The sequence below is a fragment of the Mirounga leonina genome, unplaced genomic scaffold (assembly GCF_011800145.1).
Source record: "Mirounga leonina isolate KUSES-001 unplaced genomic scaffold, KU_Mleo_1.0 Mir_127, whole genome shotgun sequence".
NCBI classification, from domain to species: Eukaryota; Metazoa; Chordata; class Mammalia; order Carnivora; family Phocidae; genus Mirounga; species Mirounga leonina.
In genome coordinates this window covers 32,820,312-32,839,685 of record NW_023270316.1, presented here as the reverse complement: position 1 = coordinate 32,839,685, position 19,374 = coordinate 32,820,312, and the positions used below count along the sequence as shown (strand labels likewise).

Genomic DNA, 19,374 nt, shown 5'->3' with positions numbered 1-19,374 from the left:
CTAGGCAAGTGACTGCATTATTATGTTGCCAATTGTTCACGTGAAAAATGGTGATCACAATACCCTATACCATCTTCTCATTACATTTATGCAAGCACCAAATAATAACAGATAATAAGGTACTCTGGATTACGCAGGGGGATACATACAGATGCTGAGTAGCATTTTGCCACCACTTTTCTTCAGACTACGAAATCTGGGGCGCCTGGGTGGCTCAGCTGGTTAAGTGACTGCCTTCGGCTAGTTGGTTAAGCGACTGCCTTCGGCTCAGGTCATGATCCTGGAGTCCCTGGATCGAGTGCCATATCGGGCTCCCTGCTCAGCGGGGAGTCTGCTTCTCCCTCTGACCCTCCTCCCTCTCATGCTCTCCGTCTCTCATTCTCTCTCTCTCAAATAAATAAAATCTTAAAAAAAAAAAAATAATTAAAAAACAAAACAAAACAAAACAAAACAAAAAACAGACTACGAAATCTGAAGAAGAAAATACATTTCTAATACCAACAAATGCAAGGCTAGATTAACCAAATCAGATTCAGTCAACTAATCAATAGACAATATTATTTCAATAAATATTTTTCATGAAACATGACAAATGATGAGAATGATTCTTCAAGAATCATTGATTTCCCACGATTATTTCACCTCAGATATTTCTAGCATTTGTTAACTGGCAACCTAGTATTACAGAAAACATCTTTTACTTATTTATTTATTTTTTATTTTTTTAGTTCAAACACAGCTGGTTCTGACACTGAGAAGCAGCTTGATCTTGGGAGAAGTTACTTAACCATTGCTAATTACAACTGGCCTCACTGATAGAGAGGATCACTGTAGGATTACCAGGAGCGTTTGAGGAGATGATATAAATGATCAAACACATTGTGTCAGTGTTCTTATATGCTACCCTTCGTAGCTATTCCTTTTGGGATATTTAATATTAGGATCATCTTCCAAATAATCTGTGGAGGCTCCTTCATGTTAAGCTACTGCCTACCTAGATCCCTAACAACTTGCACCATAAATGATTGTTTTGAGACTGAATTCACAAATGAATGGGCTTGAAATCAAACAGTTAATATACATAATGCAGTTTGAGCTAAATTAAGTGCTAAATTAGATGGGTAGTGACTATAGGTTAATTCAATAAAAGTGCAGAGAAGAGAGAGATCAATGGGAATATACTTTATGGAAGAGAGATGCTGTGCTGGGACATGCAGGATAACCATGACCAAAATCAGCTACAGGAACAGAGAGGGTATTAGGATGAAGCAACAGCAAGCAGCTAGTAGATATTATATATATTAACTCCTTTATTTCCCAGAAACTCCACAAGGTAGGGACTATTATAATCCCCATTTTATAGATGAAGAAACCGAGAGAGAGATTAACTAGCTTGCTCAGGTCACAGAAAAAAATGTTGGAGCCAGAACATAAATATAGCCAGTCTAGCTCCAGAGTTCACACACTTAACCAAAGAATCACTGAGCTGAGCCCCAACATATTGAAGCAGGAAAGTGAGTAGACCTCACTGTGGCAGCTGTAAACAGAAAAAAAAAAAAAAAAAAAAGAATACACTCTGACTAGTTGAATCGGAGAGATAATACATTTTTAAATATCGGCTCAGAAAATCTCTTGGTAGGTCAGAGAAGCATGCTTAAATTCTACATAGCAAGGAACAATACAGGTGGAGGAAAGCCAAACCACATCACAAGTCTCTTCCAGTGAAAATACCACTGTCCCTGTCTTCCAGCATTTGATGCCAGAGCGTCTGTCACAACCTCCTCCGAATAGCCAGACGTTCCCGCCACTGCGCCTACCCCAAGAGCAGTCTTCCCATAAGCAGGCAGCCCTGCATTGCCACCTTCTGCATCCCTCCAGTGCGTCGTACAACTGACTGGCAACGAGTCTATACCCTAGCTGTACGAGTCTAGGAAGTGCAGGGGTTTCTGTTTTTGTTATTTTTAAAGATTCTATTTCAGGGGGATTGGAATCACAATATGGGAAGCCAGCAAAAAGTCAAGATGATAAAAGATGTCAAGCAATCACAAAAGAGCATTACACACTCTGATAACACGCTGAGAAGGTTTGGTGAATCATGTCAGCTACATAAAGTAGGGTCAGATCATGTAGGTACAACTTTACTTCATTTGAAAACAATTTACTCTAACAAAGGCCATAGGTCTCTTAAAATAGCAAGGCATTTTTCAGGGCATAAAGATGATAATTTATATAATTCGAAAACTAGTGATATCAATTACTTGGTGGCTTTCTTCCCTAACTATTTCAAAATGTTATAGCATAACCATATGCATTACTTTTCCTATAAGAAAAAGCAAAGATATTAACTTAAGAAATCAGTCACATTATAGATCATATACTATTTTTGCCTCTCCTAGTTTTCTTACTATTTTTGTAAGGATCATTTTTCAAAACAATGGAAATTTTGAATGGTGGCAATATAACTCTCTTTGTGGAAAGAGAAATTTAAAATATTCACTAGAAAAATTGTTTTGTTTTATGAAATACAAAGTTATTTTTAAACCATTACTCCTTTAACTATCATGGCCATATGTGTTTCTGAACAATATTTCAAATGCCTTCTACAGTAACAAGTGTTTCTAGTTCCGTATGTTTAAGCAAAGTTAGCTATATTTGATGAGATACAGTACCTCTGAATAAGTCCAAGAATAAAGAACTAAAGACATTATTTTTAAATGTGAATTATGTTAAAGGCAGGTATATAGTAACATAATATCAATATAGGTTTATTGTGTAAACATACAGATGGACAGTACCATTTTTTAATGGATAATGGAGTCTTATGAAACAGTATAACTTTGGAGTATCAAGTCTTTCAAGATCTATGTGAATAACTAGGCATATATTTTAACTTACATACACCATGTCATATACATATATCATTTTATATCATTAAGAAGAAATTCAAACTACAATAACAACTGCAAGAGCAGTTACTTTGTATTGCTTAATACATAGTGCACTATGTTAAGCCTATGCATACAATTTCATTTATTCTATCTGAATTCCATACCCCTTACTATACCTGAATTTAAATATAGGGAAATGTTTCACCTCCTTCTCAAAAACATTTCTGTAGTTCAAAAACCCTGCAAAGAAATGTGAATATACCCCAAGGAGAATAATCCAAGGAGGAGAGATTAAGGCAACATCTCCACTTATATGTATTTGTGGAATGTCAATGTGGAAATTAAAAGCCGCTGTGGTACAAACCATAAAAGACTCTTAATCTCAGGAAACAAACTGAGGGTTGCTGGAGTGGAGCGGGGTGGGAGGGATGGGGTGGCTGGGTGATGGACGTTGGGGAGGGTATGTACTATGGTGAGCACTGTGAATTGTGTAAGACTGATGAATCACAGACCTATACCCCTGAAACAAATAATACATTATATGTTAATTAAAAAATTAAAAAAAAAAAAGAGGCCACTATGGCAATTAAATTTGGTGGGAGGGAGATAAGAGCAAATGACAGCACATAGTCATGCAATGAGAACAGAAAGAGAGAACTGTCTTTATATCTAATTTATGACTCAATAAAACAATAGACATTAACAGTTTTAGCATATTACTGGTATTTATTTATCATAGTAATAATGATGATGTATATGAAAATCATTTTCCCTTGCAAAGTGGTTGAGGATAAAAAACTGAAACTTCCAACAATATAAGTTTTTATTGGGGTGCCTGGCTGGCTCAGTAGGTAGAGTTTGTGACTCTTGATCTCAGAGTAGAGAGTTCAAGCCCCACGTTGGGGGTAGAACTTAAAAATTTTCAAAACAAAAATAAAAAAAAAATAAGTTTTCATTGAATACAATATTGACTGGGGTGGGGGGGGGACTTATCCTGTACATGAGAAGATCATGTGTATGGGCCTAAAAACAATGTCCAAACTGTCAGGTCCCTAAAATGTGCCCAAAGCCACTGTACTGTTCATAGAAAATACTTCACCTCAAATGCCTTGCTTGTTCTTTTAGTGAACACAATAATATATTGATGATCCATTTTTAAACCGTCTGAATACTCATCTTCATATGAAATTCATAACAAAACTTGAAGCGACCCAAGAGATGTATTCTACTTCTTGGTTAGAGCTGACTGAGACAAAGGAGGTTAGAGGTTTTAAACCTACAATTGTGTTCATTTCTTTCACGCTGAAAACAAAAAAGTATACACCTGGGTTTAAAAAAAAAAACAAACCTAAGAAAAGTACATTCTTTTTCTTAATTTTAAAGAATAATAAGATTGTCTTATTTAGCAGATATAGGCTTTAAGAGTGAATACTTTCAATCATCATCCTCATGGCTTCACTGAAAAAGATATAATTAGTTACGACAGGAGCACAGCAATGAAACTGAAGTTTGAGAGTTGGAAAGAGGATTGATCATGGGAACTATAAGTCATCTGAACATCAAAGTTCATCTACAATTGACAAGAAGTAGATATTCTTTTACTAAGAAAATCTTCTGACAATATTCCCTTCAGACAAGAAAAAGGACTAACCAGTGGATCAGAGACAGACTCATTTTTCCACAGTCCATAGACACGACCAGTCAGCAAGATATTAAATTGATCAAACTTTCCACCAGGTGGAATATGCCTTGGTAGCAAAGTATGCATTGTCCTCAGTGATGACTCTGACATAATTTGTAAAGCAGTTAAAAAAAAAAAAAAAAGCAAGAGTGGACATCTTTATGTTCTTACATATTTATAAAATTCTGGGCTCTCAAGATCCTATGACAGAGACCAAGAAGTTTTCTAGAAGGTGAATCTGATATGTGGTGTCAGCTCTGCTCCATTAGATTTCCAAAACTGACAGACACACAGTGAAATACAATTTTGCCCATATGATGACGAGGGAATATTTTTGTAATTTCTACCTACTGTTAAATACCTGCAAACATTATTTTATATTAAAACAAACATATAGTAAAAAATGTTTTTTAATCCTATGCAATTAAAAGAGAGACCCAAGAGTTCATATTTACTGCAGACTACTGAAATGGCCACGAGCCTCTCTAGGTAAATTCGCATTTATTGGCATGCTCAACTAAAACTTTCTGTAAAATCTGCTTAAATCCTTCTTAAACATCAATATTATAGTGGAAATTATTTTATATCGGATTGTTTGCAATGTTCTAGTTACAACAGCTATCAAAGTTGAGCAACAAAGAAAGCTTGCAATAGTGAAAAGATTCTGATTCACAAGACACGGACTCAGTTCCATCCCCGTTACTTACTGGTGGTGTGACCTCAACATACAAGATCTCTGCGATTTTCTTTAGTAATGGGGATGACATTGCATACTCAAGGGTTTACTTAGGTGCAAAAGCATGTAGAACTGTTATGTCCTATAAATAAATGATCTTATCATTATGCGATGTTCCACTTTATCTCTGGCTATATTCCTTTTTCTGAAGTCTATTTTGTCTAATATTAATACAGGAACCACAGTTTTGTTTTTGTTGTTGTAATTTAGGATATATGTATCTTTTTCTATCCTTTTACTTTCTGTTTGTTTAAAAGAATGTTTAGTATAGATTTATTATGTTCCTGGAAGAAAATATCCTAAACTATTAACAGCTTTTATTGCAAGATAATGTGATCATGCCTTTAATTTCATCTTGAAAATTTTTTTATATATTTAAATTCTTTAATAATAAAAATGTTATCAGACATAAGAATTCCATTGTCTGATATGGAGAAGGACAAGCCTTGTCCACAATCAACAAGATAGGGATGACCTACACCCAAGTGACTTCACGTTTCACACAAAACTTCTTCCTCCAGAGTCAGAAGAAGGGTGTTGTTAAAGCCAACATTTATTTAAGAAGTATCTATTGTAAGTAAAAATAGGGCCATTTACTCACACATGGTTGTTGCTGTAACAAGCAGGCTTTTTAAAAAGTCAAGTCCCATGTGAGGCCATTTGAAATGATTTCTGCTGAAGTCTTCCTTCAGCCACTCGGTTCAATAATCCATACAAGCTCTCTGGTACAGTTATGAATCATCAGTTCTCTGGGCTTTTAAACTTATTTTTACGGGCGCCTGGGTGGCTCAGTCGTTAGGCGTCTGCCTTCGGCTTGGGTCATGATCCCAGGGTCCTGGGATCGAGCCCCGCATCAGGCTCCCTGCTCAACAGGAAGCCTGCTTCTCCCTCTCCCACTCCCCTTGCTTGTGTTCCCCCTCTTGCTGTGTCTCTGTCAAATAAATAAATAAAATCTTTAAAAAAAAAAAACACTTATTTTTATTTTTAATTGAGGTAATGAACACAAAATATAAAATTTGCCCGCAACCATCTCTATATGTGCAGGTCAGTAGCGTTAACCACATTTACATTGCTCCATAACAGACCTTTTTTCATCTTGCAAAACTGAAACTACACCATCAAACAACTGCCCACATCCCAGTCCACCAAACCCCTGACAACCACCATTCTCTTTTCTGCTTCATGATTTTGTCTACTCTTGATTCTATCCTGTTACTCACTACGTACCTGTATCTTTATATTTAAAGAAAACATCTTACAGGTGGCGTGTAGTTAGGTCTTGCTTTTATTCCCAAGCTGACAATCTATCTTTTTAAATGGAGTGCTTAAACTCTTTCTGTTCCACACAATTATCTACATATAACGTTTAAATGTACCAACTTGCTCTTTGTTTTCTATTTCCCCTATCTGCTCTTTGTTCATCTTTCCTCTTTCCTGCCTTCATTCAGAGAAAATGGAGTATTTTTAAAAATGCTTCTCGTTCTGGGGGCGCCTGGGTGGCTCAGTTGGTTAAAAATGCTTCTCGTTCATTTCCACCGTTGGTTTATTAACTACATTGGCTGTTTTACTGTGTGTGTGTTTGCTTTAGAATTTACAACATACATCTTTAACTTAATACCATCTCCCTTCAAATAATACCATATCCGATGGTATTATTTCCTTCCATGCCCCCATCTCTGTGCAACTGCTGTTGCTCATTCAATATGTTATAAACTCCACAATGTGTTGTTATGTTTGCTTTGCATAATTTTCTCTTAAAAAGATTTTTTACGGGCGCCTGGGTGGCTCAGTCGTTGAGCGTCTGCCTTCGGCTCAGGTCATGATCCCAGGGTCCTGGGATCAAGCCCCACATCGGGCTCCTTGCTCAGCGGGAGGCCTGCTTCTCCCTCTCCCACTCCCCTTGCTTGTGTTCCCTCTCGCGCTGTGTCTCTCTCTGTCAAATAAATAAAATCTTTAAAAAAAAAAAAAATTTTTTACATCTTTTATATTTGCCTATATACTTACCATTTTGAGTGCTCTTAGACATTTCCTTGTGCAGATCCAGATTTCTATCCAGTGTCCTTTTCCTTTTACCTAAGTAAGTGACTTTCTTCTGTCTTGCATGGTATCTGATAAGAAGTCTGATTTTTGCGCCTTTGTATACCAGATATATTCCCCTCTTCTCCACTGGCTGCTTTTAAGACTGTTCTTCATTACCTGTTTCCAGCAATTTGATTATTTTATGCTTTGGTGTGGTTTCTTCTGCTTGGGGCTAACTGAATTTCTTGGATATGTGGGTTTTCCTCTTATTTGGATAATGTCCAGCCATAAGTTCTTCAAATAATTTTTACTGACCCTGCCTATCCTGACAGTTCCATTGTACATATGATAGACTACTTGAGATTGTTCCACAGGTCACAGAGGTTTTGTTCATTTTGTCTTTTTTTCTGTCTGATCAATCCAATCAATTATGATCAATTGCCAGATAGTGGAACCTTTACATTATTGAAGGCTAGATCTTGTGTACCTCCTGGTAGAGTGCTGGATTTTGCTCTGGCATAATTAAGTAACTTCCAGGTCAGTTTGACACTTTCAGGGTTTGCTTCTCATGTCCTTCATGACAAAACCCAGTCCAGACGACTGTGGGACGAATTCAGCCCCATTACCAACCTTTGGCCCTTCTGAGACCCCTACCAAATGCCCCCATGTACAAAGGGGTCTCTCCATTCTGGTCTGTGGGAACTGTATGTGAGCCCTAAGAATTGCTCCAGAGGGGCACCTGGGTGGCTCAGTCAGTTAAGCATCTGACTTTGGCACAGGTCATGATCTCAGGGTCCTGGGATTGAGCCCAGAGTCAAGCTCTGCGCTCAGTGGGGAGTCTGCTTGTCCCTCTCCCTCTGCCCCTCCCCCATACTTATGTGTGCATGCTCTCTCACATGCTCTCCCTCTTTCTCTCTGTCTCTCCCCCTCAAACAAATAAAATCTTTAAAAAAAAAAAAACTGTTCCACCTATTGCCTTCCTTGTTCTTTCCTTGTTTTCCTCCACGCACAGGTAGATCATTACTTAGCCAAACCCTTCTGAGAGGGCCACTTTTGAGGATCTCTGGAGCTCTCTCCATACAATTCCTTCCTCTCTGTTATTGTTCCCCTTAAAAACCAGTTGCCTTGGGGCGCCTGGGTGGCTCAGTCGTTAAGCGTCTGCCTTCGGCTCAAGTCACGATTCCAGGTCCTGGGATCGAGCCCCGCATCGGGCTCCCTGCTGGGCGGGAAGCCTGCTTCTCCCTCTCCCACTCCCCCTGCTTGTATTCCCTCTCTCGCTGTGTCTCTCTCTGTCAAATAAATAAATAAAATCTTCAAAAAAAAAAAACCAGTTGCCTTGACCTTTCCCAAGTTCCCATCCCTGCCCGCCTAACTCAGTGGCTGCTAGGCCCTATTTGGGTTCTTCCCCCTGCTTTGCCTTTAGGCAGAAGGCTAAGGCACTAGCAAAGTTCACCTCCTTTTCTGCCCTACTCCGAAGGATCACATTCTTAACTGCCTGTTGTTGCTCAATATGTAAAAACATTTCATATATTTTAGTCTGGCTTTCTAGTTATTTATGGTACGAGGTCAATTCCCATAGCAATTAATCCCCCGTGGTCCAAAGCAAAAGTCCCCCAAGGGTTAAATAAGCTATAATCACAGTTATAAGCTGTGAATCAGTATGCAAATATTAGCACATGAAAACACATCTAGATAAAGAGCAACTCTTGCCTCATGGTCCAGATTTTGTTTTTGAAATTCTACCACAAAGACTAGTACACGAAGGCACACACAATCATGCATTAGCAGAAATATTCCAGGCAGGTTAATTTTCCCTCAACTTGAAACTTCCAAATTACTCAGAGCATGAAATCTCTTTAAGAAGTGTTCCTTTTTACAAAGCACTGACCCTATAAAAATGCAAATGACTCCCGGAAAGAATAGCACTTTACATTTTCCTCAATTAAGGAGACTCCAGTTAGAACCGGTCATCTGTGGGTACCCTGAGCCATCACAGCACCAAGGGTTGGGAGTGGAGGAGAATTAAGCAGAAGGAGAAAGTACATTGCTTAACGGGAAAGAAGGAGGGCAGAATTATCAACTTCATAGCTTTGCCCAGGGCAGCCCCCAAGGGAAAGGATTTGTCTGCCTGCTATATTTCCCTTGGGTCCTATCTGTAATTACTATCACAGCTCATTGATTTTCAATTCCTTCTATTAATACATTTATTGGCCATTCTGACATTATTAAAATCAGTCCAACTCTGCTTCTTTAGCGGAGGATAGCTCTTCCTAAAAATGAGTTTTGCAAGTACAGATATTTTTTCCTGCCCTTTTTTTTTTTTTTAAATGGTCTTCTTGGATTAGGAATAACACAGCTTCTGCATGTTTTCCTTTGAAGCCAGGGAGTGACAGGCAAAGATTTCACTACAGATCAAAGGTTCTCAAGCAGTGGGTCATTGGAGAATATTAAATGATAAGCAAATTCATATGTCTAAGATAATTCTACAAATTTACTAGCTCCGCTAGCTTCTGTTCCACAGTAGGGGAGGTAATAATGAGCTTCTGTTAAAGGGCACTGCAAGTGGCAGTTTTACAATGCGTTTTCTTTTCTTCTGATAAAGTAATTAAAGTAACACTGTCTTGCTAAGCTTTTACACACAGATATATATTAAACCTTTTATGTTAAATTAAACATACAGTTTTACTGAGGAAAAGAAAAAGGTTTGTTGTTGGGTTTTTTTTTTTCTCTCTCTCTCTAAAGCTACTAAATTTTAATGTAACTGCCTGTCTTAAACATTCCATAGCACATGTCTAGGTGCAGCTACAATATTTGCACCAGTCTATTTCTTTATTAAGCCTAAAGATTGGGGTCTTTTCCAAAATAGCACCTGTCTCAAAATCCTCAATATTCTACAGTCTGGCCCTGGCTCTCACTTACAATAAATAGCATCCGAATCACTATTTATTGAGCCCTGCCTAGCTATAAGCTCCTTGTACTGAGATGATGAGGAATAATGAGAGGCATAAAGCAAAACTCCACTCTACAGGAAGGTACACTATAGTTGACTTAATGGTGCTAGTCAGTCCTTTGTGATACAGAAATGCCTTCCCCGCCTTGTTATGAATGCCCTGCAGAATGCTTTGCAAAAGTTACTGCAAGCTGCCTCTAGGAAAAGGACCATCACTCCCTTCTGTCCTTTTTTTCTTTTCAAGATTTTATTTATTTATTTGACAGAGAAAGAGAGAGAGAGAGAGCACAAGCTGGGGGAGCAGCAGAGGGAGAGGGAGAAGCAGGCTCTCTGCTGAGCAGGGAGCCCGATGCGGGGCTCAATCCCAGGACCCTGGGATCATGACCTGAGCTGAAGGCAGATACTAACCTACTGAGTCACCCATGCGCCCCTCTTCTGTCCTATCTCTAAAATTAAGGAGCTCATAGGAATCCCTGGCCTGACGTTTTCTGGTACTAAGCCATGGAGGATACAATTAAATCTGTCTGCTGCCACACCTGCATCCTTCGGGGCTCCACAGCTGTGGTCAAGTGGCATGGGGCTTTGTCCCCCAGCGGAACGCACAAGGGTCTTTTACGACCCAATCACTGACTGCTCGGAACACTTAAAACTGGCAAAACACCCAATGTCTTTCTCCCTCTCTCTGCTCCACTCTTGCTACCACTCTCTACCTAGAGGCCCATGGCTCAGAAATGCACCTGCCCTCAGGGGAAGGGAGAGGAGGGGTAACCACAGGCCTGAGCACGGCTGTGGCTGGGGGAGGGACTCGGGTCAGCTCCTTACCCGCACTCAGAGAACAGTGAGGGGGGCTGGGTGAGGCATGCTTCCTGCAGGACTCCCTCTGACGCCTGTGCACCGATGAATTTTTTTTATGTAGAGGGCTTCTTCTCTTTTTTAAACATTTTACTTTCAAGAATCTCAAATATATACAAAATTAGGCAGAACGGTTACACGAGCCCCCCCCCCACCCCCCGGTACCGGTTGTGTAGCTTCAATAATGATGGACTCCTGGCCAGTCTTAGCTCATCTTTCTCCCCATCCATTCTGCCCTCCCGCCTCACTTTGCAGCAAATCCCAGACACCTAATCATCTCACCTGTAAATATAGCAGTAAGTTATCTCAGAAGTGTACAAACTCAGAACTCCTTTTTTAAAAAATTGTGGCCAGATACCACTGTCACACCAAAATAGGATGTCATTTTTGTGTTAATATAATCATTGATTTCTGGCTCCATTATCCCATTTTTTATGTGATAAAATCTAATCAGAATTTGGAATATTTCTCCAGATACGCTTAAATAAAAATTCAAATAAAAAATAAGGGTTGCACTTGGAGATTTACCTTAAATCTTCTTTTACAATTCTAAATGAATCCAGATGTTTAATCTCTACTAAATACGTTATGAGACTTGCATCCATAGAAACTGAAACAATGGGGCCCTTTTTATCCCTGCTTTTCTTAAAAGGGAGAACCTTTATTCAGCACCCACCGCATGCAGGCAGGCTCTTAGGAGGCTGCAGTTCACTTCACTTCCCAGAAGAGGAGAAATAGGTAGATAGAGACCAAGGGGACCCACACGGCTGGCCCTTGGCAGAGTGAACATCTGAACTTGGGTCTGTCCCCTTTTGAAGTCTATGTATCTCTACCTCCACACACAGGTAGCTTCCTTGTGGTAGGACTGTTAAACTCCCAATGGGAAATGCTTTTTCTCACTCCTGGCCCATTACCAGACTCAAAGAATGTCAGATGGAACTTGGGCCAGTCTTAACACCCCCACTGTACAGATGAGGACATAGAGGCCTGGAGCTATGAAGTCACTTCCCAAAGCCATTCAAGCTGGTGAGCTGCAAGGCCAGGAACAAAAATCACATACATTTTATGTCTTTGAGGCAGTACCCTTTCTCTGTCACCGCCTTATCTCTGGGTGGAATCGTTCCAGTCCTCTTCCTCCTGCTTTAGTCCTTTGCTTAATAACATGTTAGAACATCCAAAGGCTGACAGCATCTGGGAAGCTCTTTTAACAGCAGGACACAAGCACCAAAGGTCACAGTCAAAGTCATTCCAACCCTCCTTGCTGTGCCCCTGAAGCGTATCACAAGAGCTCACGTCCTTCCCACGGATTGCTCGGCAGCATGTGCTGCGTTACCGACAAGCCCGAAGAAAACTGAAGCCACATTTCAAGAGACTACAATAATAATCTACTTAGGTATCCTAAAACTAAGGATGCAGGAGTCACAGAATTCCAAACAGAAGGCGGGCACACAGAGTTGGTGTCCACATGTTACTGTACCTGTTCAGTTCACATAGCTACAAGATGAACACCATGCCACCAATGAGAATGTCTGTTTCCAACATTTCCAATTTTTATTTTTTTGTTCACAACAACCCTAGGAAGTTGACAGAGCGGGTTTATAACGAGCTAATGACTGGTTTCATATTTTTTCACCATGCCAGTTATAATGCCCAGACAAGCAAAACATGTATTTCTTAACCACTCGCCAGGTGCCAGGACCTACAAGAAAAATACAGGAAACAATTCTTGTCCTCTAAGAGCTTACAATCTGATTGAAGAGCTATGACCACCTTCACACACCATAAAACTATTAAGAGAATGAGGCAAGGCAGCCAGAACTTTTCAGAGAAGAGAGAAAGCAGAGTGGCAAACCTAGACCCATTCCACAGTCTTTCTTCCAGCTCCGAAATGTGGTCATTGGGTCCTGAATTCCTTGGAAGGCTGGGGGGATATGTATAGACCAGCTGACAGGGACTATTTATAGCCAGGAGAGGAGAACGGACATATGCGTGAGCGCTGCACTGAAAAAGGAGGGCCATGTAAGGTAGTGTATCTTTACAATGCCGCCCGGGGCCTGAAAGACACAAAAAACTTTTCTTCCCCCAAAGACTGGACGTTTAATGTCTATGTCCTAAAAACACCCTTGAAATTAGGTCTTCCAGAGTGATTACAGAATCCAATCCTTGACATCAAGCTCAGGCTTTCTCATTCATTGTTGTGATGCACAGATTCATTTCTATAACTTTGTGTTCCTTGTTAGTAATATCTCACATCTTTTTCAGAAGCCCATAATCACACATAGGATTATCTTAATTTCACCACTGTTTACAGTTTCTTACAAAAATAATCAAACTTCAACCAGCTTTTAACAGGAAATGAGGAAAGAGTCCTATAAGACGGAAATAAGGAAATATTTAGAATTCTAGTATTCCTTATCTAACTAAAATAGTTCTGGTTCTGAAGTGATACCATATATCACCCATCCCCGTTATACCCCAATTAAAAACTCCAGTAAAATGACCAAAAGCGAAGTTCCCTAAAAGTCTAGATTTCATCCCTAATTTTAAAGAAGAATGGATTTGAAATATTATAAATGACTAAATACAAATTACTGTACTCCATAAATAATTAGGTCATAATACATTTCATTAAACACTGGGCTGCTTCTCTTAAAGCTCTACTGTAAAAGAGAACAAAATTATATCTGCCATATATTTAAGAAGTACATACAAAGCTTAGGAAAAGAATAAAATCAAGTTTCTACTTGCCTTCAACATGCACAATCTAAATTAGGGTTAAAATACTAACAACAGCTCCACTCACAAGGAGGAAAATTGATTTTAATGACTAAGCATTAAGTAAAACCTATGAACCTACCATTTTCCCTGTCCCTATCTGAGGGCAGTAAATAATGTCTAGAAGTAATGTGGCATGAGGTTCGTATTCACAATGTAAAACCCCTGGGAATCCTGGCTTTTGTTTTTTTGTGCATCTAAATCCTTCATGCCAACCTTACCTTACCCCTGAAAACTGACAGTAAAGGAGAAGTATCCTGACATCCTCAAAGATTCCCAGAGCTAATAACAACGATACACCACCCTGGCTCCGACCAGTGGCGCGAGTAATACTCTCTGTACTTCTCTGCCTTCCTCCAACATGCATGACTTGAGTAGATTTACTGCTATTCAAGTTGAAGAACATCTCGTGAAATAAAAGCAACAATGTGGAATATACCACTCTTTCACTTTTCCATCAGCGACGGAAAAACATTATCCTCTGTGAATGAGACACTCTGGTCTGTGTGGTGTGTTCAACTTAAACACGTGGTGTGTAGAAATGTATCTTATGAAACTGATGCTCATGCACTTAGATTAAGAAAACAGAAATTCCAAAGAAATAAAACAAATCCTTCTTATGTTAGGTTCAACAGCAAAGGTAAAAACTACTTGGCTTGGAAGACAGAGTTTAACTCGGTGAGTAGGCTAGAAAATCCAGGTGAACACAGGACTTTTTCTGAAGCCTTGTCTACAATGAACAAGTAATACCAATCGCCACCACACGGTGTTTTCGGCCACGATGCTCCGCTAAGTGTTAGGTCGAACCTATGTGAGTCTGTCGTCATGTCATGCACAGAACGGAGAAGGTGTGTTATTGGCTGACGTACCCCACAAAGTTCACTGCAGAGCTACAACAATCAACACAGAATATAAACTGTTTCAGACACAGGCTTAGCGTGAAGAAGAGAACTATGCATTGAGATGCAATACATCTCGCCACAGATTGTTCAGGGATGGGGAAGTTATTGGAGAAACCCTCTACATGCTACCATCTGGATTCATGCCCTCAGTTCCTCATTATGAAGTCCCTCTCATACATCAGCATCCGAACCCCTTGAATGGAGTCCCACATGAACTCACGCACACAGATTTCTTAAGTGAAATTTTATTTACATTTAAAATGTCTTCTGGTTGCTCACTTACAAAACACTGCCAATGTTTTGCTTTTTCTTTTTGGTAAGAGATACATTAATAAGATTAAGATTAAATATTTACTTAATTTACCCTTGTTTCGGACATCTGTAGTGTCTCAGTGGTTGTGAGTTAGTAACACAGGTAGGCAGTGTGCCCTCGGGCACGCGGTCTGTGCTTTCTCACTTAGATACAAAACGGGGTCAGCCAATGCTGCAAGCAGTCATATTGCCCTTATTATAATTTTAACTAGCGAAGCTACAAATGTTAACAATTACAAAATCACCTAAGTTCTTTTAAAAAAGAAATCCAGCTGTGTCCTTAAGTCTTCATATTTTCACTAGCCATGCGTTAAATGTCAATTTTGCTATGTATTGTTATATAAGTCTTCTTTCGCTTTATTTGCATTTCAAACTCACCAACTTAAATTTCATCAACTGTCCTTTAGTTCTCATGGTATATAAAAGGGTAAATACAAATGTCACAAGAAAAATCAATCCAACAAACAGGAACATTCCCATACCTGTACTCCATAACTTCCTAAGAAAGAAACAAGCCATTTTGGCATGGAGGTTATATTCCTATCTTATTTTTTAATAATTCCTCTTTGCTTTGGATTTTTATTAGCTTTTCAAAACCTTCACTAACTTAAATAAAACCATATGGTTCTTATAAGGTCACTGTGTCTTCCTAGTTTCAGGAAGTTGTCTTTTCCAAGTTAGTAATGTTTGAGGTTGCAAATGGATGAGGATCAACCAGTCTCAGATGATCTTTACTTGAGAGAAAAAAGCATAGGCCAGCAAACGTCAAGATGCTCTGGAAATGACTGCCGCTATCATAAAGAGAAGAGGGTGCGGCATCGTTGGAAACTTACCCCTTGTTCAGATTCCAAAAGCTCTGTTTTGACTCTGACTGACGGCATCCCATCAAGCATTAACATTCTGTTCTCAAAGGTGTTGATATTCTGAGAGTAAAAACAGAGAGAGAGAGGGAAAGTCAGCTATAAAGCATTCAAATGAGGGCATCTGGTAGACTCTTCCTTCATAGTAGTACATTTAGTACTGCTAACCTAATTTTTTTTAACAATGAAGTATAATTAAATGAGAATATCAGCATAACCAATTATCCCCCCATTCTGAACTATCATTTGAAATAATGACCAAGAAGTTGAATTAATCAGTCTGATTCTCTGACCTCTGGGTTGGAGGTCAGACTATAATAAACTGAAGTAAAGAAACCTTAACATTAATTTATATGGGGCTGGAACAATTCATCACACTTTTGCAACAGTGGAAGGAAAGAGAAGGATGTTTCCTTCTTCCTTAGTTCCAGAGGTTGTATGTGTGCAGAAATCCACAAAGGAGAAAAAGATAAAAAATGACCATACGCTCATATTATCGTCAAAGTCTAAATAATTTTAAAAACAAGATAATATAATTCTAGACACTGAACTTCGGTATGGCACTTCAGATCAAAGGAAAATTTCTATGTATTGACCCCAAACATCTATTTCAGAAACAACTCATATAAATTTTGGATTGAGAGTGAATTTTTAAGCTCAAGTCACAACCAAAAAATAAGTAACAATTTGTTTTCTATTTTGGTATGTGTTTGGCTGAATTTACCACTTCTTGAAAGGAGAACCTTATTTCTATTGTGACTCACTAGAATTTCAAACAATATTTATGAAAAGATTAAATCAAGGTTATTCTCTACTAATTTTCACTGCTTTGGGGTTTTCTAAAGTCAATAACCTATGAAGGGAGTTCGAAAGACACTTACTATTGCTTGCTTCAGGCCAAAATCACGTTTTAAAAAATGTTTAGAATGTCAAATTTACCTTCATCTACTGACCAAACTAAGAAACTGAAATGACTAAGTTTGAGTTTTTAGAATGGCTCCTTTGCTCAATCATAGAATGTAAGCACATGACTCTAAAGTGGTCTCCTTAAAAAAAAAAAAAAAAAAAAAGAGAGAGATCTGTTTCTAAATATTTTGCCTACCTTTGATGACAAAGGTTAGTAGCATTTCTAAACCTTCAGGTTTCTGCCTCTCACATAGTTGCTTTTCTATCAAATAGTTAAATAAAAACAACTCCCACTTTGATAAATCATAAATGTTTTTATTACCAAATAATACCAACAGAGTGCAGTATAGTAAAGCTCTAATTATCTCTATTTCTTGCCACTCCTTTTTGTTTAAGAAAAATAAGAAATAAAATTTATAGGGCCTCTTATCAGAAATATTTGCTCTGAGACATCAACAAGAAGAAAAGGCAAATTTACTCTAGAGCTAACTAATGAGCATTTAAAAATTCCATGCTACCTAGTCTATTATGTAATAAAAAGGAAAGAAACTACTGTCAGATTCTTTTCTTAGAAATGCGCAATATTATTAAAACTGGCAGGATGTATTTTTCTAAATTTGTGCTTTTGACTTGTCCATATTTTTTAGGCATTTTGCATCCTAATAGCTTTGAGCAGAAAGAACTGTGGAATCCCTGGCAAGCTCAGTTAATGTGTTCCAAGCTTTAAATCCTTTCATGGAGGCTGGTGAGTTGCTTACACATCAGGCATGGATCTCAAATCCTAACGTGTCACTTGCTTCCGTGGTTGGAAGCAGCCAGCTTGGCTCGCAACCACCCAGTTTCAAGAAAGCCTTCCTGCAGCCGGCCAGCCCTCCACGCCCCTGCCCTTCACAGCAGCCAGAAATCTACCCTAACAAAGCATCCCGTAGGCTGTTTGGTTGGTAGACAATGAAGAATGAGTTGATATTGCTTCCTACCCCGGAGGAGGTCTTGCCCAGAGGAAAAGGGAAGATGCCTTGCAAAGGCAGGGAAAAGACAAAGAGCGATTCTGGAAAGACAGGTTTAATGAACTGGTTGGAATCTGATTAGAGGCTAATGTCCTTCTTAGTGCTTTGTACCAATTTACAGCTGATAGACTTTAACCATGCTCCTCACAGGCTGTGATAAACTCATTAGTTTAAAAAATGCAAGCCAACCAGAGTCTTTGAAGTTAAAAACTGATAAATCATGAAAACCTGACTGGGCCCACGTTCCATTTAGCACATTTAAATATCACTGTATTTTCATAATTTTTTTTATTGTTATTCTTGAATAATCCTACATGTGTTAAAGACAGGATGTACATTTTAGTTTCATATAAAAGTGGAAAAATAAAACACCTCTCGAGAGTTTTTTTAAGAAATTAAGTTTTCCTTGGAAATATGTCTCTTTCCATGATTTTCCAGGATCATCCACAGCCACAACCAAAATAAACACCATGAATAACAATGCTCACAGCTAAGAAACCAATCCTTCACTATTAAACTCAACTAATGCAGATTCAATTTATATATATGCCTAAAAGCAATACTGTAAATATACATAAAGCATATTAATCTCTACATTCATGATTTTAATCCTGTTTAGTATATACATAAGCACTGAGCATCACACGATATTCCACACCATTCAGAAAAGGGTATGGGTTTTATGGAGCGCATGGTAATTGTACAGCATTGAGGATATAGTTCCTGGGACAAAATATCGATAGATTTATCTCCCTAAGCTAAAATCAGATACATACAATCTCAGTTGACTGTAGACTTTAAATATATAATAAGCTCTAATAATTTGAAATTGCTGTCAAACATATCTTGCCATGATCTTAATCAAAACACATTTGCTGTGGAATCAATAGCTCAATTGATTCCCAAGAGGCAAATAAAATTACACAGTCATCAATTTTAGTAACATCGTACTCTTTGTATATTTATGTTGTAATGAACATTTTGATATTATACAACTCTGTATAATTTATATATGTGTATGTATATATACATGTACACACACGTGTATACATTTACAGTGCTTACTTTGTATGAGTACATTTTATTAATTAAAGCAAAAGTTAACCATCAGATTTATTAGCTGGTTATTGACCAATTACATGTGCACTGAATGAGAATGGTACTCTGGACTTTCCTGTTTGCCAAATAAGATTTGGCAACACAGAAGTCCAGCTGATAGTAGCTCTCCTAGTCAAAACCAGGACAAGCACAACCTTCAATGATCCTAACATCTCAAAATATTTTGAATGGAATGTGCAGGAAGCATACGGACCAATGCTCAATGATCATCTCATAAAAACAGAATGAATGGGGGTGGGACTTTCCCATGGCAATTACTAGAATTTGTCCTCCTATTCCCAAAATGCAAGCCTTTTCTTCACCCTCCTCCTGACCAGGGGCCATCCAGTTCTTTGGAGAAAACATAATTGTTTTATCATAACCCCAA

The 19,374-nt window shown here is 38.6% G+C and overlaps 1 protein-coding gene across 2 annotated transcripts in view; it reads right to left on the bottom strand.

Annotated features, from left to right (window-relative positions):
- Positions 1–19,374, bottom strand: part of KLF12 (Kruppel like factor 12) — a 430,517-nt gene that overhangs the window by 223,861 nt on the left and 187,282 nt on the right. For both annotated transcript variants that reach the window (XM_035003236.1, XM_035003237.1), the window contains exon 3: positions 15,949–16,038. In XM_035003236.1, the coding sequence (XP_034859127.1) occupies positions 15,949–16,038 (90 nt within the window). The remainder of the gene's footprint in view (positions 1–15,948; positions 16,039–19,374) is intronic.